We start from the raw sequence: 22,950 nt of genomic DNA, 5'->3' as shown, positions 1-22,950 counted from the left end.
GAGTGCTCGGCGCCCGTTACCAGCCTCCGAACTCGTTCACAGGGAGTGTTTGCCGTATAACGGCACCGCAAGGCATGCCGGGAGTTGTGGTCCGGCTGCGGTCACGTGGACCCGGAAGTGGGAGGAGACTGTGTACGGCGAGTGCGGAGGGTCAATCCGTGGAAAAAGCGAAGCCATCGCGCGGGAGAGAGACTCTCAGGAGGGAACAGAGGACTTTTATAGAGTGTGTGTGTGTCGTTACAGCAGCACGGGGAGGTGGAAGAGTTTATTATGTCTATAGATATCAATGGGTTCATTACAGTGTGAAGTTATTGGGTTAGTGCTGCAGGCTGCTCAGTTTATAGCTGATCTATATACTTTGCCGTATACAGTTGCTGTGACTGAGCGGAGTCGGTTTGCTGGGGCTTGTAGTTCTTCAGGTGATCTGTCATGTAGTACAGCAGAGAGTGGAGGGTCTCATGACCAATGTAAACGCATCACGACGCATGTTGACGATCACCACAAAGTGCATGGCATCATACGTCGATCTGCGTTTCCATTGAATCTGATGGAAAATGCATCAGGAAGAAAAAAAAAAACACCCAGCCTTCGAGTTCATTTATCCTTGCATCTGTCATTGCTGCCCCTTTGAAAAGTCTGCCATGGCGGATCACTTTTCAGAGGCACTTAATGGGAGGCAACTTGACACGGGTCATTAGAACTTGCTGCAATCACCTGCATTACACATGGCTGCAATGCGGCTCTTAATTCGCTGGACTGGACGGTGCTTGTGACCCATGGTATAAATCTTTGCTGCACCGCAACTGCAGCAGTGAGTAGTAACTAGGATTGCCACCTCATCCCTTTAAACCCTAACACATATTAATTACACAGGTTCTGTGGCTGATTAAGGTGGTAATTAAACTCACTTAGTTCTTTATCTGCAATAAATTCGCCTCAGAAGCTGTGTAATTAACATGTGTTTGGGTTTAAAGGGATGAGGTGGCAACCCTACGGCCCTCCAGCTGTTTTGGAACTACACATCCCATGAGGCATTGTAAAACTCTTCACAGACATGACTAGGGCATGATGGGAATTGTAGTTCCTGAACAACTGGAGGGCCGTAGTTTGAAGCCCCCTGGGTTAGAATATCAGATTTTTATAGCTGTGTCCCCATTGGAGAGATTTCCTCTGGCTTCCTGTATGTGTACCAAGGACACGAAGTGAAGGGGCATCTATCTGATGAGGACAGAGACACAAAAAAAAATGCAGTGGCGGATCACTTTTTAGAGGCACTTGACAGGAGGCAACTTGTCGCTGTTCATTGGAACTCTCTGCAAACACCCCCATTACACGTGGCTGCAATGCGGCTCTTTTTCGCTTTTCTGGATCATGTTTGGCACAGTGACCCGTGGTATACGTTTTTATTGCAGCAGTGTGTAGTAACATGGCTGGTGGTAGAGTTGGCACCTCATCCCTTTAAACCCGAACACATATGAATTACACAGGTTCTGAGGCTAGTTTAATGCAGATAAAGCACCAAGTGAGTTTAATTACCACCTTAATCAGTCACAGAACCTGTGTAATTCATATGTGTTCAGGTTTAAAGGGATGAGGTGGCAACTAAGGATGAGCTCCGGCGTGTTCGCACACTCCACGTGCAGAGTCCGCCAGGAAGTCGGCACGGCGCTAATCACAGGCAGTGAGACATTTCCTGATCTCTGCAGCCGCACATCGGTAAAATGTCTCACTGCTTGTGATTAGCGCAGCGCCATGTCGACTTCCTGGCGGGGTGTGCAAACACGCCAGAGCTCATCCTTAGTGGCAACCCTAGCTGGTGGTTGGGTTAGAATATCAGCATTTTATTGCTGTGCCCCCCCCCCCCCCCCCATTGGAGAGATTTCTTCTGGTTTCCTGTATGTGTGACAAGGACAGGAAGTGAAGGAGTATCTATCTGGTGCGGGATGGTGACACAACAGCACAATTATTTAGCAGAGCTCAATCATCTGTCAGGTTTTTGTTGCTGTGTGTGTGTTTACCTGTTTTGGTGACACCCGCCCCCTTTTTTTTTCTTGTCCTGGTGTCACTGGGACAGGATGTGGCAGTAAATCATCTTAGTAAGGACACAAAGATGGTTAAAAAAAAAAAAAAAAAAAATGACAGAGCGCTGGGTATTTTGGTTTCTCCTGCCGTCTCCTATGTTACTATGAAGCACTATGGTGAAGTAGGGGTCATCTGGAGGAATCTTGGTGCCACGACCCCTGCATTACAGTTGTGTTCTGTAAATGTGTAGGGGATGTGAGGAGGAAGCAAATCCATAGATAGTCTATTGAAATAAAAGCGTGTGTCATTAAGGCAGAGCTTGACAAATCCCAAGTGCCAGGTGGCCACGGCAACTAGTAGTTGCGTCCTGGCACCTGGGCTTTTGTTCAGCCCACTCCTGTAGGTGGCTGCACTGTGTGCTCTCTTTGCTTTCCTCCTTTGCTGGGAGCTTCCAGCCGCTCACTCGCTGCAACAATCTTCTTTGCACTTGCTGTCATTGGTTGCTAGGGCCACTGATGTCCTAGCAACCAATGCCGCTTTAGCCGCTCTGTGTGCACACATTGAATTCCTGTCGGCTGCGGCACAGCCGCACATTCTTTTTGGGTCATCGGTGTGCCACATCCAAATTGGTCGCCCAGCTGGCACCGTTTTGCTCGTTTATTGGCTGTAGAGGTGGCAGGGTGCGGGCTGTGCATTGATTGGCTAGGGAACGAGTTACGCTTTGATCGGCTCCAGGAGCGCCGCCACGTGTTTTACGAAAGACGTGGCCACCACTTTACCCAGTGACTGAGAGAGGAAGGCAGGTCCATCGGCGCCCGGACAGCCGTCAACATAATCTTTCTCAATGATACCCAGAGTAAGGGACACTAAGTACAACATTGACATCACCCCGGGGGAAATCTATTGTGTGTTAACAAATATCACACAGGCAGAGGCTGAAAGACACCCTTCCATTTACATTGAGTATAGAAAAGTATATCACCCCCTTTAAAATAATCAAATTTTGTTGCTTTGCAGTCTGAAATGAAGACAGTAACATGTGATAGCCCTTCCATGTGCTCCTTGCTGTGAAGGCCAGTTATAGGTGGGGACAGGGGCCATTTATTTGTTATGTCTTTCATGAAATGAAGACAGACACAGTTTTTGTTAACTTTTTTTTTAGCTGGCTCCTAGATTGAAAGAAAATTTGTTGAGCCCCGCATTAAGGATTGTGATACAATCCATGTGTGTGCGGCCAGCACTGGAGTCTGATAGTGGAAGCAGCAGTGCACAGTAAGGTCAACTACTTGCTGAATATTGACCTCTCAAACAACCTTTTGTCATTACAGGTGCATCTGAAATCCTTGTGTTCTTCAATCATTTTCAAGGGGCGTTCCATGCACTGAATACAGCCATGACGTTTCAAGGGCCCAAGTACCGCTTGCTGCTTCCGTGATGATTTTCTGTAGAAGTATTTTGACATTTAGCAGGTTTAAGATCTGGACACGAACCAGCATCCGTTTCTGCTCCGAAAAATCCCCTATCATGTCCCTTAGAATTCCTGTCCAGAAAGTCCTGTGTGTGGCGGAGAAAAATGACGCTGCCAAGGGGATTTCTGATATCATGTCCAACGGTAGGATGAGGAGGGTGAGTGTCACTTCCTATGGCTGTGCTTTAGTGGAGTCTCTAAAATCCATAATCATTTTTGTAAAGGTTTGTCATATATATAAATCAATTAAAAAGGGCAATCCGGCCCCGTCAGTATCCATATCTGGCCTCATTGTGAAAATGCTAGTTGTTTGGTTGTTTTCTGGTTATTGAGTCACTGATCCTGACATGAGACAGGCATTCTGATTTCACTGGCTGTATGCTTGTTTCATGTAACAAGCATTTCCAGTTAGAGGTCAACAGTGGCAGCCTACAGATAATATAATATCTGTACAACTTTATTAAAGTGGTTGTAAAGGCAGAAAGTTTTTTATCTTTTTTTTTTTTCGTATGACATGCAAAAGAAATAAAACAAAACACTATAGAAAAGAATAAAACATACAAAAAGAATCCTCGTTAGTGTCAGACGTATTACACAATGTAATGAATAGAAAAAGAGGGGGGAAAATGAGGCAAGTGGAGCATCATACCTATACTTAGAAGGTTTTTATCTTAAAGCAGAGTTCCACCCAAAAATGGAACTTCCGCTTTTTTTGGAATCTCCCCCCCTCCGTTGCCACATTTGGCACCTTTCGGGGGTGGGTGGGGGGGAGCAGATACCTGTCTAATCTAGGTATTTTCTCTCACTTCTGGGCATAGATAGCCGCTGTATCCGCGGATATCTAAGCCATGTCCGACGCCTTCCCCCCGCTCTCTTCTGGGAGACCCACAGATCCCAGAAGACAGCGTAGTATATAGGAGATGAAGGGTGCCGGCTCAGCAAAGTCGAATGGCAGAAAAATGGAAAAAGGACGGTCGCACTCCAAAATAATGCCTTTATTGAATAAAGCTTGATCCATACATCAATCAGAGACACAGGTCCAGATGGTAACTGACGCATTTCGCACCGTTAATGGCACTTAATCATAGCTCATAGCCGTCCTTTTTCCATTTTTCTGCCTCCACCCGAGAGACAGATCGGCTTCGGGTGCCGACATCGTGGGCACCCTGGACAGGTAAGTGTCCATATTTTAAAAGTCAGCAGCTGCAGTATTTGTAGCTGTATTTAAAAAAAAAAAAAATTGGCGGAACTCCGCTTTAATGCATTCTGTGCATGATAATAAAAAGCCTTCTGTGTGAAGCAGCCCCCTTAACAATTATGTGAGCCCCATCTCTATCCAGCTATGTCCACGAGAGACTCAGCCGTCCGGGACTCTCCTTCCTGTTTTGGCTGAGACACAGCAGCGGCGCCATTGGCTCCCGCTGCTGTCAATCAAACCCAGTTAGCCAATCAGGAGAGCCAGAGGGTGGAGCCAAACCACAGCTCCGTGTCTGAATGGACACACGGAGCCGAAGCTCAGCTCGGGTACCCCATAGCAAGCTGTTTGCTGGGGGGGGGGGCACTCAACAGGAGGGAGGGGCCAGGAGCTCCAGCCAGGGACCTGAGAAGAGGAGGATCTGGGCCGCTCTGTGCAAAACCACTGCACAGAGCAGATAAGTATAACATGATTGTTATTTTAATAGAAACAGAAACAAGAATGAGATTTTACAATTACTTTAGGGGTAACAGGTTCCCTGAGGTACACAAATAACCTTATGTTCTGTTTCCCAGTTTCTGAGTAAGACCCCTTTCACACTGGAGGCATTTTTCAGGCGCTTTAGCGCTAAAAATAGCGTCTGTAAAGCACCTGAAAAAAGCCTCAGCTGCAAACCAAGTGTGAAAGTCTGAGTGCTTTCACACTGGGGCGCTGCACTGACAGGGTGTCAAAAAGTCCTGCAAGCCGCTTCCTTGCAGCACTATAGAAGCGGTGAATACACCACTCCTATAGCGCCCCTGCCCATTGAAATCAATGGGCAGCGCTGCCAGCAAACCACTGCTGCAGCAGCATCTTGCGGGAGGTTTTAACCATTTTTGGCCGCTAGTGGGGGTTAAAACCGCCCCGCTAGCAGCCAAATAGCACCGCTAAAACGACGGTAAATTATGATTTCTTTATTAAAATTGTACTTGCAAACATCCGATAAAAACAAGCATCAGAATAGGAACAATCAGAATAGGTACGAGGCTGTGACTTGTAGCGTGCTTGCGTCATCCGGCAGGCATGTAGAGATAACAGCATACAGGAAGATGCCATGGGTAATCTTCCTGTAATGTCAGATCCATATCACATCAATATAGTTGAGGATTTGAATTGGAGGTCACTTCCATTAAAGTCTATTGGCATAAGTCGGTTAAAAGTTGCCTTGAAGTAGTACAGAAATCTTTTCTAAAGTCGGAGCAGCTTCAATAGTGTTAATTAAAACAGTTCTCATTGACTAACATTGGATTTCATATGTCATGCGACTTGGGGGGTCTCACAATAAAAAAGGAGATGCAGCTCACAAACACTCTTGCTCTGGAATGACACCGCCCTAGTAAGAACTGGTTCCAGGTGCTGGCTTTGCTGGTTTGCAGTGAGGTAGAAAGAAATCCTGGATAGCCGCACTCTGGGATAAGGACATCTTTATTTCAATAAAATCCATACATACAGTCAATTGCAGAGATGTACAGGGTGGTAGACTGCTAACGCGTTTCACATCATTTGGATGCTTATTCGTAGCTAGAGAGGGATAGTAGTAGTGTGGTATAAATAGAAAAGTGAAAAAGTAAAAGAGGGGGGGCGGGGTATGCATGCCAGTAAAACAACCAATCACCGTTCTGCATAGCAAACCCACCCTCTCAGTGTGATTAAAACAATACTGATCCCATTAAAAAACTACACCTGCTAAAAGAGGAGAGAAAACATCCATTGTTAACCTAACCAAAATGCATAATGAAAAATATAAGTAGACAAAACTGTCATGCCAATAAAAATCAGCACAAACTCATAAAAATAACTGAAAAAAAAGAGAAAAGAAAAAGGTAGGTATTGGATGCTAAAAACCCTCCATAGCAGGTGAAGCCGCAACAATGGAACAAACTTGGGTAGTTGGGAGTGCTGAAAAGGTGTCAAAGTACTCTCACAACCCTAAAACAGCAAATGTGCATAAGCAGTTTAAATGAAATATACACACATTTTCATGAGATCAAAGTACAAGCATATTAGACATGAGATCAGCGTGTATATACATAAAACATGAAATTTAGAGATATATGCACATTACTCCTCCAACTCCTCCAATCATTCTTAACCACTTGTATTTTATAGACGAGAGAGTTGACAAAAATATATGCAGTGAAAAATATATACATAGATCTGAAAAAGGGGTCGGTCCAACTACCCGAAAGAGTGGGGGTCTCACAAGTCTGATCCCAAATTGTGGGAGTGTGAACCGAGCCCAAAACTATGGATAGAAGATTAAGGCTGATTCGGCAGAAATTATCCAAAATTTAAGCTGCGTAAGAACAGCTTTAGGAAGTAGTTCTCCTTCTCAAGGCAGTTAGAAGGAGTTGAATATTCAAAGTCCAGTAGCAATTGGTTCTTTTTAAGTGTCACATTCCAAATTCCTACAATCCATATCATTTTAGCATAATTAACAATTAGCAACTGCTTAATTTATTGTGGTATAACTTTGTAAACTGAATGCATATTTATTTTTAAATGCTGACAGAGAGAAGGATTTTCGAAGTATAACAAGATCTATGAATATGAGTATCATTTGTTTGGAAAGGTAAGTAGTGGAAATGGTAACTGTATTCATGCAGATTAATATAAAGAAGTCAAGACCACAGAACATAGACATTTATATAGAACAGACTTTCTCAACCTGGGTTCCTTGAACAATGGCAGAGCCCACACTAAAGGGTTACCTGCTCATTTAGTGTAGAGGATTAAAGAGTAAATACCTACCTTAATCCTTGCTTCAGTAGAAATCCCTGTAGCGCCTAGACCTGTCGGTAGCCTGCTCTGTAAATCTTGACTGGCACTGTTCGCACTTCAGCCACTGTGCCATACAGGGTAATGTACCTGTATTATTTGATGAAGAAATCCACTGCAAGGGTACAAGTGCATTTCTTCCCTGACCAAGTAAGTACCAATGTAAGAGGGCATTTCTCCTCTGACCACCAATGTAAGAGGGCATTTCTCCTCTGACCACCAATGTAAGAGGGCATTTCTCCACTAGCCACCAATGTAAGAGGGCATTTCTCCACTAGCCACCAATGTAAGGGGGTATTTCTCCACTGACCGATGCAAGGGGGCAGTTCTCCACTGACGACCGATGGTAGGGGGCAGTTCTCCACTGACGACCGATGGTAGGGGGCAGTTCTCCACTGACGACCGATGGTAGGGGGCAGTTCTCCACTGACGACCGATGGTAGGGGGCAGTTCTCCACTGACGACCGATGGTAGGGGGCAGTTCTCCACTGACGACCGATGCAAGGGGGCAGTTCTCCACTGACGACCGATGCAAGGGGGCAGTTCTCCACTGACGACCGATGCAAGGGGGCAGTTCTCCACTGACGACCGATGCAAGGGGGCAGTTCTCCACTGACGACCGATGCAAGGGGGCAGTTCTCCACTGACGACCGATGCAAGGGGGCAGTTCTCCACTGACGACCGATGCAAGGGGGCAGTTCTCCACTGACGACCGATGCAAGGGGGCAGTTCTCCACTGACGACCGATGCAAGGGGGCAGTTCTCCACTGACGACCGATGCAAGGGGGCAGTTCTCCACTGACGACCGATGCAAGGGGGCAGTTCTCCACTGACGACCGATGCAAGGGGGCAGTTCTCCACTGACGACCGATGCAAGGGGGCAGTTCTCCACTAACGACCGATGCAAGGGGGCAGTTCTCCACTGACGACCGATGCAAGGGGGCAGTTCTCCACTGACGACCGATGCAAGGGGGCAGTTCTCCACTGACGACCGATGCAAGGGGGCAGTTCTCCACTGACGACCGATGCAAGGGGGCAGTTCTCCACTGACGACCGATGCAAGGGGGCAGTTCTCCACTGACGACCGATGCAAGGGGGCAGTTCTCCACTGACGACCGATGCAAGGGGGCAGTTCTCCACTGACGACCGATGCAAGGGGGCAGTTCTCCACTGACGACCGATGCAAGGGGGCAGTTCTCCACTGACGACCGATGCAAGGGGGCAGTTCTCCACTGACGACCGATGCAAGGGGGCAGTTCTCCACTGACGACCGATGCAAGGGGGCAGTTCTCCACTGACGACCGATGCAAGGGGGCAGTTCTCCACTGACGACCGATGCAAGGGGGCAGTTCTCCACTGACGACCGATGCAAGGGGGCAGTTCTCCACTGACGACCGATGCAAGGGGGCAGTTCTCCACTGACGACAGATGCAAGGGGGCAGTTCTCCACTGACGACAGATGCAAGGGGGCAGTTCTCCACTGACGACCGATGCAAGGGGGCAGTTCTCCACTGACGACAGATGCAAGGGGGCAGTTCTCCACTGACGACAGATGCAAGGGGGCAGTTCTCCACTGACGACAGATGCAAGGGGGCAGTTCTCCACTGACGACAGATGCAAGGGGGCAGTTCTCCACTGACGACAGATGCAAGGGGGCAGTTCTCCACTGACGACAGATGCAAGGGGGCAGTTCTCCACTGACGACAGATGCAAGGGGGCAGTTCTCCACTGACGACAGATGCAAGGGGGCAGTTCTCCACTGACGACAGATGCAAGGGGGCAGTTCTCCACTGACGACAGATGCAAGGGGGCAGTTCTCCACTGACGACAGATGCAAGGGGGCAGTTCTCCACTGACGACAGATGCAAGGGGGCAGTTCTCCACTGACGACAGATGCAAGGGGGCAGTTCTCCACTGACGACCGATGCAAGGGGGCAGTTCTCCACTGACGACCGATGCAAGGGGGCAGTTCTCCACTGACGACCGATGCAAGGGGGTATTTTTCTATTGATATCTGTGTTTATTTTCTTTTTTTTGTTGTTTTGTAATTGTTTCTTACATTTCAGAAGTGATCACTGAAAAATATGTAGTATAGAAGATGAGTGGTTAAAAACTCCACAGTGAGAGTGAAATACACTATATTATGCTGTATTCTTTGTTTTCTTTAAAAATGTTTGCAACTGGTCTTGCTAATATAACAGTTTACAGCAGGGGTTCCCTAAACATTCTTTCAAGGATTCCCTCGTAGTTAAATAGGTTGAGAAAGGCTGATATACAGATAGCGATATCATTATAAACAGGAATCTTCATGTTTTTGATCATTGCAGGATGTGTCAGTCATCATGACCTCTGTCTCTGGACACTTGTTGGGGATGGATTTTCAGAGACATCTCAAATCCTGGTGGGTATTCATTTATTCCATTTGAGGACGTATAGCTGGCAGAGTTTCCAGTATTCTTTGCAGGAATATTTGTAGTCTTATAGATTTTTAGATATCTGTCAACATGATTGGCTTTAAATTTATGTATAGCCAGAACTTTAAGTTTCCCTAACAGGGAATGATTAAAACTCTGGTTGGTTTATTGCTGTCTGTGTCCTGTTGGGGAGATTTCTCTTTTGCTTTCCAGGGAATACCATATGAAGTTTGAGGGAAATCTGTCCAAATTGAGAATTCTCCTAATAGAACAGGCATCCACATTGGAAGGTTTCCCCCTCACCTCCTGTTCCGGCGCTAACTATAAAATGTTTGATTTCTTGTCGGTCACAATGGGCTCAGAAGAAACATACCATAAAAATCTGGCAGGAGTTTTAAACCCCCCCCCCATATGTTTACGGTGTTTGCCCATGGCAGTACAGAGAAGACGACTTGTGTAAGCTCCAAGCTGATCTGGTTGGAGCTTACACAGAACTTAGAACTCTTCCCATTCTCTCTACCTTTCTGTGACAGCACTGGAGCCTGGCAGTTGGCCCAAGCAACCTGTGCTGCATACTGATAGGTAGGGGAGAGGGTCACGTGCTCCTCGTATACCTGTATGTACTGGGTATTTCACATTGCTCAAGGAATTTATGCTTACTGCAGGAGTCTACCCTGGGTACGCTTATTTTGTTGGGGCCTACCCAGGTGGAGGATGATTTGTCCACTTGGACCCAAGAGGTCACATGCTCCCCCATATCCGGAATACCCATCCATTGAACCTAGGGAGAGACAAAAGAGCATACCCTGCTGGGGGATGGGCTATCAGGGGACTCTTTCACATTACCCTGAATGGGCAAAGTGCTGGTGTCTCTAACTGCTTGCCGACCGTATACAGTACATATACGGCGGCAAGGTGGCTCTCCTGTGCAAAATCACGTACCTGTACGTGGTCTTGCACTTCCGGGTCTGGGGCACGTATGCACCGTCGATAACATGCTCTCGCTGTGATTTAACACAGCAGGAGCCAATCGGCGGGTCCGGTAGACTCTACGTCTGCCGAGACCCGCAGAACGGCGTTCTGCCAATGTAAACAAGGCAAATCGCTGTTCTATGAGAAGGGAAGGTAGTGAGCCTGTGTTTCTGCCAAGTGGGAACACGGATCTCTGCCTTCTCACAGTACAAGCACCTGCCACAGTTAGCAAGCACTCCCTAGGAACACGTTTAACCCTTTCATTGCCCCTGATGTTAACCCCTTCCCAGCCAATGTCATTAGTACAGTGAATGCATATTTTTAGGCACTGATCACTGTATTGGTGTCACTGGTCCCCAAAAAGTGTCACTTGGTGTCCGATTTGTCCGCCGCAATGTCTCAGTCCTGCTATAAGTCGCTGATTGCCGCTATTACTAGTAAAAAAAATGAAATAAAATAAAAATGCCATAAAAATATCCCATAGTTCGTAGACCCTATAACTTGTGCGCAAACCATATTGAAATATACGCTTTTTGGCGTTTTTTTTTTTTTTTTTACCAAAAATATGTAGCAAGATATATATTGGGCTAAATTTAGGAAGAAATTCGATTTTGTTTTTTTGGGGTGTGTTTTATAGCAGAAAGTAAAAAAAAATGTTTTTTTTTTCAAAAATTGTCAGTCTTTTTTTTGTTTGTAGCACAAAAAATAAAAACTGCAGAGGTGATCAAATACCACCAAAAGAGAGCTCTATATGTGGGGAAAAAAGGAACATACATTTTATTTGGGTACAGTGTCGCACGATCACGCAATTGTCAGTTAAAGCAACACAGTGCAGTTTCGCAAAAAATGGCCTGGTCAGGAAGGGGGTGGACGGTAAACCTTTTCGAGCTCAAGCGGTTAAGGTAAAATTCCAGGCAAAACCTAACTACTCTTAAAAATTCTCCCTCGCCCCTCCTAACACCTATTCTGACTAATCTGTGTAAGAAAGATCTGTATGCTTTTTTTGTAGTCTGCCCCGGTTTGGTCACCTGATCAACAATGTGTCAGCCAGCGGTGGCTGCAGGGGAGAGGAAAGAGTGCTAGACAGCGGCTAATAATCGCCTGGGAGTGTGTGACATCACCTATAGGCTTCCTATGGCCCATCGGTTGCCTGGAAAAGGTTGGTCAGAATGGGGGGGGTGCAGGGTAATATTAAGAGCAGTTAGGTTTTGCCTGGAATTTCTACTTTAAGTAAACCTGCACAGGTTTTCTCTAAAGTAGTTCTAAAGTCTGGGTGTTTTTTTTTTTTTTCTTAATGCATTCCCTGCATTAAGGTAAAAACCACCCCACTAACTATCCCCCCCCCACTAAACACTTACCTAAGCCTGTCGGGGATCCAGCACTGTGCCTGGCTGCAGTCTTCTCTCCCTTCTCTTTCTCTTCTCACAGGGACTCGGGTAGCACCAGGAGCCATTGGCTCTTGCTGCTGTCAATCAAATGCTCTGAGGAGTGGCCGAGCACAGCTCCATAGACACCCACAGCTCGGGAGCAAGCACGCACGTGTGACTTCATAGCAATTGCTTGCTATGGCTTCGCACAGAAAAGAGGAGGAGCCCAGAGAGCTGGTTGGGGACCCCAGAAGAGGAGGATCTGGGCTGCTCTGTGCAAAACCATTACACAGAGCAGGTAAGTATAACATGTTTGTTATTTTAATTTAAAAAAAATCTAGACTATACAATGACTATAACATCTCATGATAGATGACCATTAGATGGAGTGTGAATAAATCTCATATCTTAAAATGTGCATTTCCTGAAAAATCTCAATAGTTTCCCTTTTAATGAACATTGCTTCCTCCCATTTATTTTTCAGGCACAGCTGTAACCCAGTGTCTCTTTTTGATGCTGAAGTTGAGAAGTTCTGCCCTGATGATATGGTTAACATCAAGGTAAACAAGGGATGGTTTAAAGCACTTTCCAGACAAATATATTAAACCGCTTAACCCCTTCCTGCTGACTGTACGTGTGTGTATATATATATATATATATATATATATATCCTCACAGAAGTGGGTCTTTTTCCGTGGGGCTGCACATATGCATATCTCTCTTTGCGCTCCCAGCACAGACACTGGGCTCTCCCACGAAAGCCCTGGGTCTCATACTAACAGTCGGGAGTTCCGGGTCACCTGATCATTGTGATAGTCTCTGATTGGCTATCCAAGTGATCCGACACTGTGAGCCCATCCCTATATTAACTTCCTCTTCTGAATGGAGAGGAAGATATGTTTTATTTTTCTCTACTTGTAGGAGATGAAGCTGTAAAAAAAAAAAAAAGCGTGGGGGAAAAAAAAAAATGAAAGATAAAAAAAAAAGGAAAAAATAACAAGGTCAAGGTTTGCCAGGGTTAGTGTTGGGGTCAAGGATGGGGTCAAAGGTCACAGTCACCATATTTTGGGTAGAATTTAGAACAACAAAAAAAGTTTAATTAGTATCCGTGTCAGTGGGGTTGATTTACTAAAGGCAGATCCACTGTACAGTCACTGTAGATCTGAGGGGAAGATCTGAAATGAGAGGAAGCTCTGCTGATTTCTATCATCCAATCATGTACAAGCAAAAATTCTATTTCAAATTTTTCATGCATGTCCCCCTCAGATCTACAGCGACTGCACTTCCAAGTGCACTTGTAGTGCACAGTGGATTTGCCTTTAGTAAATAAACCCCATTGTGTTTTAGGCAAGATAAAAAATGTGCACCATTGTTTCTGGGCCCCCCTATGGGTGCAAACAACAACTAACATACACATATGTGGTATTGCTGCGATCGTCAGGAGCAGAATTTATTTTAGTTTGTTCCTTGGTGGTAAATTATGGTAATAGCAAGAAATATTTAGCTAAATTTAAGAAAAACATTTATTTTTTTTTTACTTTTTTGGGCCAGTTTTCCTTTGAATATAATAATTAAAAAAAAAAAATCAGGAGATACCGTTACCATTTACCACCAAAAGAAATCCCAATTTGTCCTAAAAAGAAAACAAATGTGTATCCAGGTGGTATAATCCACCTGGATACACATGATATGTACAGTTTTACTAATACATATCAACATTGCAAAATTGTGCTTCGGCATTAACATTCGTATTACCCTAACAAGGGGAAGGGGTTAAGTAAGTTATGGATTTTCTTTTGTTCAGTTCAGCCAGTTTAAATCCTAGTTGAATTCACAGAAATAAATACTTACATGGATACTAGACATAGGGGGTTATTTATGAAAGGCAAATCCACTTTGCACTACAAGTGCAAACTACAAGTGCAAAGTGCACTTGAAATTACACTGAAAGTGAACTTGGAAGTGCAGTCACTGTAAATCTGAGGGGTAGATCTGAAATGAGTGGAAGCTCTGCTTTATCATCCAATCATATGCAAGCTAAAATGTTGTTTTTTATTTTCCTTGCATGTCCCCCTCGGATTTACAGCGACTGCACTTCCAAGTGCAATTTCAAGTACACTTTACACTTATAGTTTGCACTTGTAGTGCAAAGTGGATTTGCCTTTAGTAAATAACCTCCATTGCTTCAATATTCCTGTTTAGCAGTTGCCCAGGGTGCCTAAATACGGCTGTGCAGTCTAATAGGCTTGAGAGTTTGACCGCGGTTGTCCTGTGTATATCCTAATCTAACAAACTTTGTCATATACACCCCCTTTCTTCTTCCAATTTACAAATTGTGTGTGTGAACACTTGTGATGGGGATGTGGCCATTAACCATCTATGCTGAGACAGGGCACTGAAGGGGGAGGGCAGGAATTACACTTACACTGAGAAAAATGTCTTTTAGGGGATTTCTAATTGAAAAAAATCAGTTAGAAATCATTACATATAACAGTACAGAAAGAGAGAAAAAGGTGTGAGATTTTAGTTTGACTTTAAATCAGATACCTGTGACAGATGAGAATGCTAACCTATGCAGTTGAGGAAAAGTACTTTTGTAATTGAAACCCATCCTATTGCTTTTATGGAATCTGGTATTAGATTTGGAGGCCCCAAATATTTCCTGTTCACAGCATTTCCTATGCAGAGCAGTAGGAGACGTAATAGTAACTTATGACAATGACGCACATCATTACCACATAAAAGACATTAGAGCTGTCATTTTGGTGATTCCAGAGAACGCTGGAGCGAGAGGTGCGGGCGTGCCAAGCTCTCGTCATATGGACGGATTGCGACAGAGAAGGAGAGAACATCGGTTTTGAAGTTATCGATGTCTGCAAAGCAGGTATTGCATCTGTCTGCCATCTCCGTATTGTCACCTTAAAGTGGTTGTAAACTCAGGAAAAAAAAAAAACAAACGTGCAAGACAAAGGCTTAATAAGCTAGTATGCATCGCATACTAGCTCATTATGAAATACTTATCTTAGATCGAAGCAGTTATTTCCAGGTTCGCGTGCTCTGGCGCTGTGATTGGCTGTAGCCGCAATGACGTCACTCTTGCACATGCGCGTGGGAGCCGCTGGTCAGGCACTAGCGGGCTGTTTCCTCAGTGAGCATGTGCCAATGACGTCGGCACATGCGGATATAGTGAATATCTCCTAAACTGTGCAAGAGATATTCATTTAGAGGGGGCTTACCTCGAGCCTTTAGAACCACTTTAATGGGGGGTTGGGGAGAGCTGACATTGAAAGGTTTTTTACATTAATGCAGAGAATACATTAAAGCGGGATTCTGTCCTAAAAAAAATAAATTTAAAAGTCAGAAGCTACTAACACTGCTGACTTTAAATAAGTACTTACCTGTCCTGGGTGCCCGTGATGTGGGCCGCCCGAGGCCGACCTGTCCCTCGGCTCTCGGGTCCCGGCACCACCATCCTAAGTAAGGGAAACAGGCAGTGGAGCCTTGCGGCTTCACTGCCAGTTTCCTACTGTGCGAGCGGCGCTCCGTTCTGTGAATGGCCCCGTGGTGTTCTGGGAAACACGCAGTTCCCAGAAGACAACGGGGCTGCTCACCGAGGAGCAGGACACACTGAGGAAGAGGCAGATTAGGAAGACTGGCTAGCAACAAGGGTTTAGGTAAGTTTACATTTTTTTTTTTTTTTTTTTCAAATGTTTTATTTTTTTTTAGGATTTTTGGTGATTTTTTTTTTTTTCAGGTTGGCCCTCCACTTTGAGGTAAAAAAACCTTTTATATTTACAGCCACTTTTATCTGGGATATTTGACTGGTTGCAACATAGTATCGGGAGCTATGAGAGGGAAATGTACCAGTCTGTAATACAGAAACAAACTTATGAAACAGCTTGCATGCATGAAATTAGCTTCTAAATGTGCTTGCTAAAAATATATTGTAGCTTCCCTTTGAAAACAGAACTCCAGGATTTCCCAGTCCCCGAAGACCTCCTCCCTCCCTGGTTAGATATACTGTAATTCTGCCTTGAAGGGGCACCCCAGGACTGCACTGAGAAGAAAGTAGGATAGCACTTCACAGCCGCAGCCAGCACTTTATGAACACGCTGCGAGAGGCAGACCATGGTGTAGAGAATTAAAGGGGGTGTTTAGAAGAGACTAGATATCTGCTGTCCTTCATAAACAGGCCCTGTGGTGTTTATTTCCTGTACTGGTAACTATAGTGACTCCTGCATTCTGAATTAAGATATATGTAGATACATTTTTTTTTTTCTTTCTTGTTTTAGTAAAACCAAATTTGCAAGTGTTCCGTGCCCGCTTCTCTGAGATCACGCCTCGTTCCATCGGCACAGCTTGTCAGAACTTGACTCCACCTGATCAGAATACCAGTGATGCCGTAGATGTGAGGATGGAGCTGGACCTTCGGATAGGTAGAGATCTTTGAGACCTTGAGGTTTTTTGTGGCTTATATCCTGGATATGAATAAATCTGCATTTTGTGGACTGAACTAATTAGAGGACACGGGGCCACACAATGAGATCGGAGGAAAAGCTGTTTAACCTTAAAGCAGTGTTCCATCCGCAAATGTTGTTTAGTTTTCAAAAGTCAGCAGCAACAAACACTATAGCTGCTGACTTTTAATAAGGACACTTACCTGTCCAGGGAGCCCGCGATGTCGGCCCCCTGAGGCCGATCCGTCAATCGGATGGGGTGCAGGCACCACCATTCTAATTAAGTGAAACAGGCAGTGGAGCCTTGCGGCTTCACTGCCCGTTTCCTACTGCTCATGCGTGAGTCAAGCGGGGCTTTGTGAATGGCCGGCTGTCTTCTGGGACACACATGTCCCAGAAGACATTGGTGGGGCTCGCTGAATAAGAGGAAATGACGTCCTGCGCCACGGACCGGATGTATCGGAAGTACAGGCTGTACTTCATAAAAAGGTAAATTAGGGGGAAAAAAAATAATTTTAACTAGCCAAAAATGAGGGGTGGTCTTTCATTTAAGACCACCTCTCAAAAGTGGTTGGATCTGCGCTTTAAAGAGGAACTGCAGTCTGTTCATGTAATCTGTAATAAAAACATCTTTGCCATTTTGAAACTTCCCTCCAACCACTTTGCATATTATTTTATATATACTGTGATTCTGTACTTGCGAAATATGCTGCAGAAATCTCCCTCCACTGAGTCTGGCAGCAATCATTTTAGCTGAAGCTGCTGCCTGTTCACTTCCTGGATTTACACAGACACACACCTCCAGCTCTACAGCTCTCTTTGGCCCTCTTATGACTCCCACCCCGGCAAACTGTCACAAGAGTGAGGGAGAGAGCTGTGCATGATGTCATAAGCCTAGGTTTTTTTTAACAGACAAGAAACAGGAAGTGGGCTGTATAAGGCATTTACTGGCAGAAAAAAAATGTTTTACTATCCAAAGTTAAAACAACAAGGGCAGAAGATTTAATGGATGCTAAAATGAAAAAATGACTGAAGTTACGCTTTAAGCTTTGTAGGGGGTTTTTCACCGTCAGGGCTATAAGGATGTGGAACTCTCTTCCACATTTGGTGGTGTCAGTGGGGAGTATTGATATTTTTAAAAGACTTTTGGATGTGCATCTTAGTGAATACAACATACAGGAATATGGGAAATGATTATCGACATTGACACACATACACCTACACAGGTTGAACTGGATGTTCTTTATTGAACCTTACCTACTATGTAATGTGTACCTTCTAATACTTCTAAAGTTTAATAATAATAATAAAAAAAAAAAAAAAGAATTCACACAGTAAATCGGTTTGCACTTTTCTACAATAAAGTTTGATTTTTTTTCTTAGCATTGTTACACCCACATTATGCTGTCATAGTCCTCGAGGGTATCCTGTGCTACGTTTTTTTTATTGTGTCCCTACTAAGGAGAATAAGCCTGTCTATTTGCATTAGTGGCCATTGTTCCTGATGAAGTGATTGGAAATCCAAAATGTTATGGTTGTCACCTGAACAAGAGTTGAGGGAAAATCTTCCAATGGGGACACGTGGTCCATTGACAGCTGTCTAAGAGAATATTTCTTCTCTCTTTAAAGATTAAAAAGTTTTGTTGATGAAGCAAGAAATTTAAATTCCTTTTGTAGCTTTAGCCTTGTTATGTATTTTAAAAATAAAAAAAATGCATGTTTTCTCTCTTTTTTTTTTTTCCCGCTCTCTCGCGCGCTCTCGCTCTTTTTTTCTCGCTCGCTCCCTTTTTCTCTCGCTCGCTCTCTTTTTCGCGCTCGCTCGCTTTTTCTCTCTCGCGCTCGCTCTCTTTTTCGCGCTCGCTCTCTTTTTCGCGCTCGCTCTCTTTTTCTCTCTCGCGCCCGCTCTCTTTTTCTCTCTCGCGCCCGCGCTCTTCTTCTCGCTCTTTTTCTCGCTCTCTTTCTCGCTCGCTCTCTTTCTCGCCCGCTCTCTTTCTCGCCCGCTCTCTCTCTTTTTCTCTCTCGCGCTCGCTCTCTTTTTCTCTCTCGCGCTCGCTCTCTTTTTCTCTCTCGCGCTCGCTCTCTTTTTCTCTCTCGCGCTCGCTCTCCCGCGCTCTCTCTTTCTCTCATTGCAAGATATCTAGTCAACAGATGTAAAAGCGAATTACTATGTCACATACAGGTGCTGCTTTCACCAGGTTCCAGACTCTCCGCCTACAGAAGATTTTTCCCTCTGTGTTGTCTAATCAGCTCATCAGCTATGGAAGCTGTCAGTTCCCCACCTTGGGCTTTGTGGTGGAGAGGTTCAAAGCCATCCAGGCCTTTATTCCAGAGACCTTCTACAAGATCAGAGGTATTTCTGCACTTCATAGGTTTATGCCTGCTAAACTAATCTCTAAGGCTGCTGATAAAGATTCCTGCAATGTGTTCTTGCTCACAGACAATTTTATTCAAGCATACAAAACAAGCACAAGGACGGAAGGAAAGACCAAATCTTTCTAGTATAGTTTAAGCTGCTCTTCTCATTTTTTTTTTAAACAATATTTCCATTTCCTACAGTTTTAATTTTGTTTATAAGAGTAGAACTCTAACCAAAGCCTTTACTGTCTGTGTTCTTGTTTGAAAGAGATTTCTCCTAATTTCTTCTTGTTTAAAGGAAAACCCTCATTATTTTTTTGTTTGTTTTTTTTTGTTTTCTAATTTATAGCACTTGGTCCCATTCTGATTGGCGGCCCAGTTGCCCCCAAAATGTACCTCTATATGCTAGCTGTAGCTCCACCATATTTTGAAGCTCAAATTTTGTATGTTCCTGTGAGGGACGGTACATCCAGCACAGAGCCCCACCCCCTTTCTAATGGTGATCTTTCACTAATATGAATGAATAATGTGCGCTGCTTGTTCATTCATAATAAAAAAGACCACTCAGAGCTGTGGCTCTGTGTGAGGTATTTGAGGACGTCCTGTATGAAGTAAACACAGATGGTGATAGATTACACAGAGCTGCAGCTCTACATGATCTTTTACTGTAATAACAAGCAGCGCTGATTGTTCATTCAGAATAGTGGCAGATCACTCAGAGCTGCAGCTGTGTGTCTATCGGTGACTGATTTTACACATCCACATGACGGCTACAGCACGGCCACACACTTCCGGGAGGGCGTCTATTGACGTGATCCCACTTCCTGCGTGCCCCCTGTGGCATGCACCTTCAGGTATCTGTGATCGTTGTGTCAGGATCACAGATCGGGGAAGGAAAAAATACAATCGCAGTGGCTCTTTACTATGTGATCAGCTGTGTCCAATCACAGCTGATCACAGTATAAACAGGATTTGCCGGTTACAGCAGTCCTCTCCTCACACAGGAGAGGAGAGCCGGTAAGCGGCAATACACACAGGGGACATCTACACTGATAATCTGGGAACTGATCATTAGCTTCCTGATAATCCATGCCCATCAGTGATGCCTGTCAGTAGTGCAGCCTCATCAGTGCACAGAAAAATTACTTCTTTACAAACTTTTATAAGGGAAACTAAGAAAAACAGTTTTTTTTTCAAAATTTTCATTTTTTCGTTTATTTAGCAAAAAATAACAAACCCAGTGGTGTTTAAATACCACCAAAAGAAATCTCCATCTGTCTCAAAAAAATGTATTGATTAAATGATTAAAATTTTGTTTGGGTACAGTGTTGCATGACCGCGCAATTGTTATTCAAAGTGCGACAGCACTAGAAGCTGAAAATTGGACTGGACACGAAGGGGGTGAAAGTGGCAAGTGGTTAATCATTTAAAAGTGTAACTATACCCTAGCCTTTTTTAATAAGTTTTGGATAGTTTGGGGAAATGTTAGGACCCCTGCCAGGTTTTACTGCTTTCCCTAACTCAGTTGGAGAGAATTTTGTTGTGGGACAATAATTTTACCCAACAGAAAGTGAAGGAATCTCTCCAATGGAGCCTCTGTTGGCAATAAAATCTGATAGGAGTTCTAATACTTCCTCACTCTGTACAAAACAGTTTTGACTATACAGTATCAAACAAAAGTGAGTACACCCCTCACATTTTTGTAAATATTTTATTATATCTTTTCATGTGACAACACTGAAGAAATGACACTTTGCTACAATGTAAAGTAGTGAGTGTACAGCTTGTATAACAGTGTAAATTTGCTGTCCCCTCAAAATAACTCAACACACAGCCATTAATGTCTAAACCTCTGGCAACAAAAGTGAGTACACCGCTAAGTAAAAAATTTCCAAATTGGGCCCAAAGTGTCAAAATTTTCTTTGGCCACAAGTATTTTCCAGCACTGCCTTAACCCTCTTGGACATGGAGTTCACCAGAGCTTCACAGGTTGCCACTGGAGTCCTCTTCCACTCCTCCATGACGACATTATGGAGCTGGTGAATGTTAGAGACCTTGCGCTCCTCCACCTTCCGTTTGAGGATGCCCCACAGATGCTCAATAGGGTTTAGGTCTAGAGACATGCTTGGCCAGTCCATCACCTTTACCCTCCACTTCTTTATCAAGGCAGTGGTCATCTTGGAGGTGTGTTTGGGGTCGTTATCATGTTGGAATACTGCCCTGCGGCCCAGTCTCTGAAGGAGGGGAGGGGATCATGCTCTGCTTCAGTATGTCACAGTAGATGCTGGCATTCATGGTTCCCCCAATGAACTGTAGCTCCCCAGTGCCGGCAGAACTCATGCAGCCCCAGACCATGACACTCCCACCACCATGCTTGACTGTAGCCAAGACACACTTGTCTTTTGTACTCCTCACCTGGTTGCTGCGACACATGCTTGATACCATCTGAACCAAATAAGTTTATCTTGGTCTCATCAGACCACAGGACATGGTTCCAGTAATCCATGTCCTTAGTCTGCTTGTCTTAAGCAAACTGTTTGCAAGCTTTCTTGTGCATCATCTTTAGAAGAGGCTTCCTTCTGGGACGACAGCCATGCAGACCAATTTGATGCAGTGTGTGACGTATGGTCTGAGCACTGACAGGCTGACCCCCCCCCCCACCCCTTCAACCTCTGCAGAAATGCTGGCAGCACTCGCACGTCTATTTTCCAAAGGCAACCTCTGGATATGATGCTGAGCATGTGCACTCAACTTCTTTGGTCGACCATGACAAGGCCTGTTCTGAGTGGAACCTGTCCTGGTAAACCAACGTATGGTCTTGGCCATCATGCAGCAGCTCAGTTTTAAGGTCTTGGCAATCTTTTTATAGCCTAGGCCATCTTTATGTAGAGCAACATTTCTGTTTTTCAGATCCTCAGAGAGTTCTTTGCCATGAGGTGCCATGTTGAACTTCCAGTGACCAGTATGAGAGAGTGAGAGCGATAACACACCTGCTCCCCATTCACACCTGAGACCTTGTAACACTAACGAGTCACATGACACCGGGGAGGGAAAATGGCTAATTGGGCCCAATTTGGACATTTTTCACTTAGGGGTGTACTCACTTTTGTTGCTAGAGGTTTAGACATTAATGGCTGTGTGGTGAATTATTTTGAGGGGACAGCAAATTTACACTGTTATACAAGCTGTACACTCACTACTTTACATTGTAGCAAAGTGTCATTTCTTCAGTGTTGTGACATGAAAAGATAGAATAAAATATTTACAAATATGTGAGGGGTGTACTCACTTTTGTGAGTTACTGTATATAAACTATAGATAAAGGCACAGTTCATCTAAATGTGACATTTTATTTATAAATGAGGTCAGTCCCTGGCTTCTTATATGTTTTGGATACTCCAGCAGTTGGATCTTTCTGCCATTAATTCTTTCCTGTGTTTTTGTCCACCTTGAAGTTTTCAGTGTCCCCACTCACCTGTGTGTGTTCCAGCTCCTCCAGCAGTGATGGTGGGCACAACAGATGTGCAGACCCGAGAGCGCCACACAGAGATCTCACCAGTAAAATTCCAAAGAGATGGAAGAGACAGTCAGGAAGTTTACCTCTTTAACCACTTCAATACCCGCGTATAGTCATATGACGTCCACAGATGGGATCTCCCATCCTGGGTGGACGTCATATGACCTCCTGGGATTCCCGGCCGTCCGGGACCCGGTGCGTGTGCCAGGCGGCCGCGATGTCCGCCGGGCACCCGCGATTGGCTGTTAACCGGGCCGGCATGTGGATCTGTGTGTGTAAACACACAGATCCACAGCCTGTCAGCTCTGAGGAGAGCGATCTGTGTTCCCAGAACATGTCTCCTCCCCTAGTGCGTCCCCTCCCCCT

General features: G+C 44.8%; 1 protein-coding gene across 3 annotated transcripts in view; it reads left to right on the top strand.

Moving 5' to 3' along the window:
- Positions 1-132: 132 nt before the first annotated feature.
- The window catches only part of TOP3A (DNA topoisomerase III alpha), a 48,515-nt gene continuing 25,697 nt past the window's right edge, over positions 133-22,950 (top strand). The window contains exons 1-8 of one of the 3 annotated variants that reach the window (XM_073636383.1): positions 133-227; positions 3,351-3,648; positions 7,237-7,296; positions 9,830-9,903; positions 12,740-12,815; positions 15,031-15,139; positions 16,548-16,691; positions 18,892-19,062. In XM_073636383.1, coding sequence (XP_073492484.1) covers positions 3,457-3,648; positions 7,237-7,296; positions 9,830-9,903; positions 12,740-12,815; positions 15,031-15,139; positions 16,548-16,691; positions 18,892-19,062 — 826 coding nt within the window. In that variant the 5' untranslated portion in view covers positions 133-227; positions 3,351-3,456. Of the gene's footprint in view, positions 256-3,350; positions 3,649-7,236; positions 7,297-9,829; positions 9,904-12,739; positions 12,816-15,030; positions 15,140-16,547; positions 16,692-18,891; positions 19,063-22,950 lie in introns of all 3 variants that reach the window. The other 2 variants (XM_073636382.1, XM_073636384.1) reach the window with 2 other exon arrangements.

Source organism: Aquarana catesbeiana, linkage group LG06 (assembly GCF_042186555.1).
Source record: "Aquarana catesbeiana isolate 2022-GZ linkage group LG06, ASM4218655v1, whole genome shotgun sequence".
Taxonomy (NCBI): Eukaryota; Metazoa; Chordata; class Amphibia; order Anura; family Ranidae; genus Aquarana; species Aquarana catesbeiana.
This window is presented reverse-complemented; position numbering and strand designations above follow the sequence as displayed.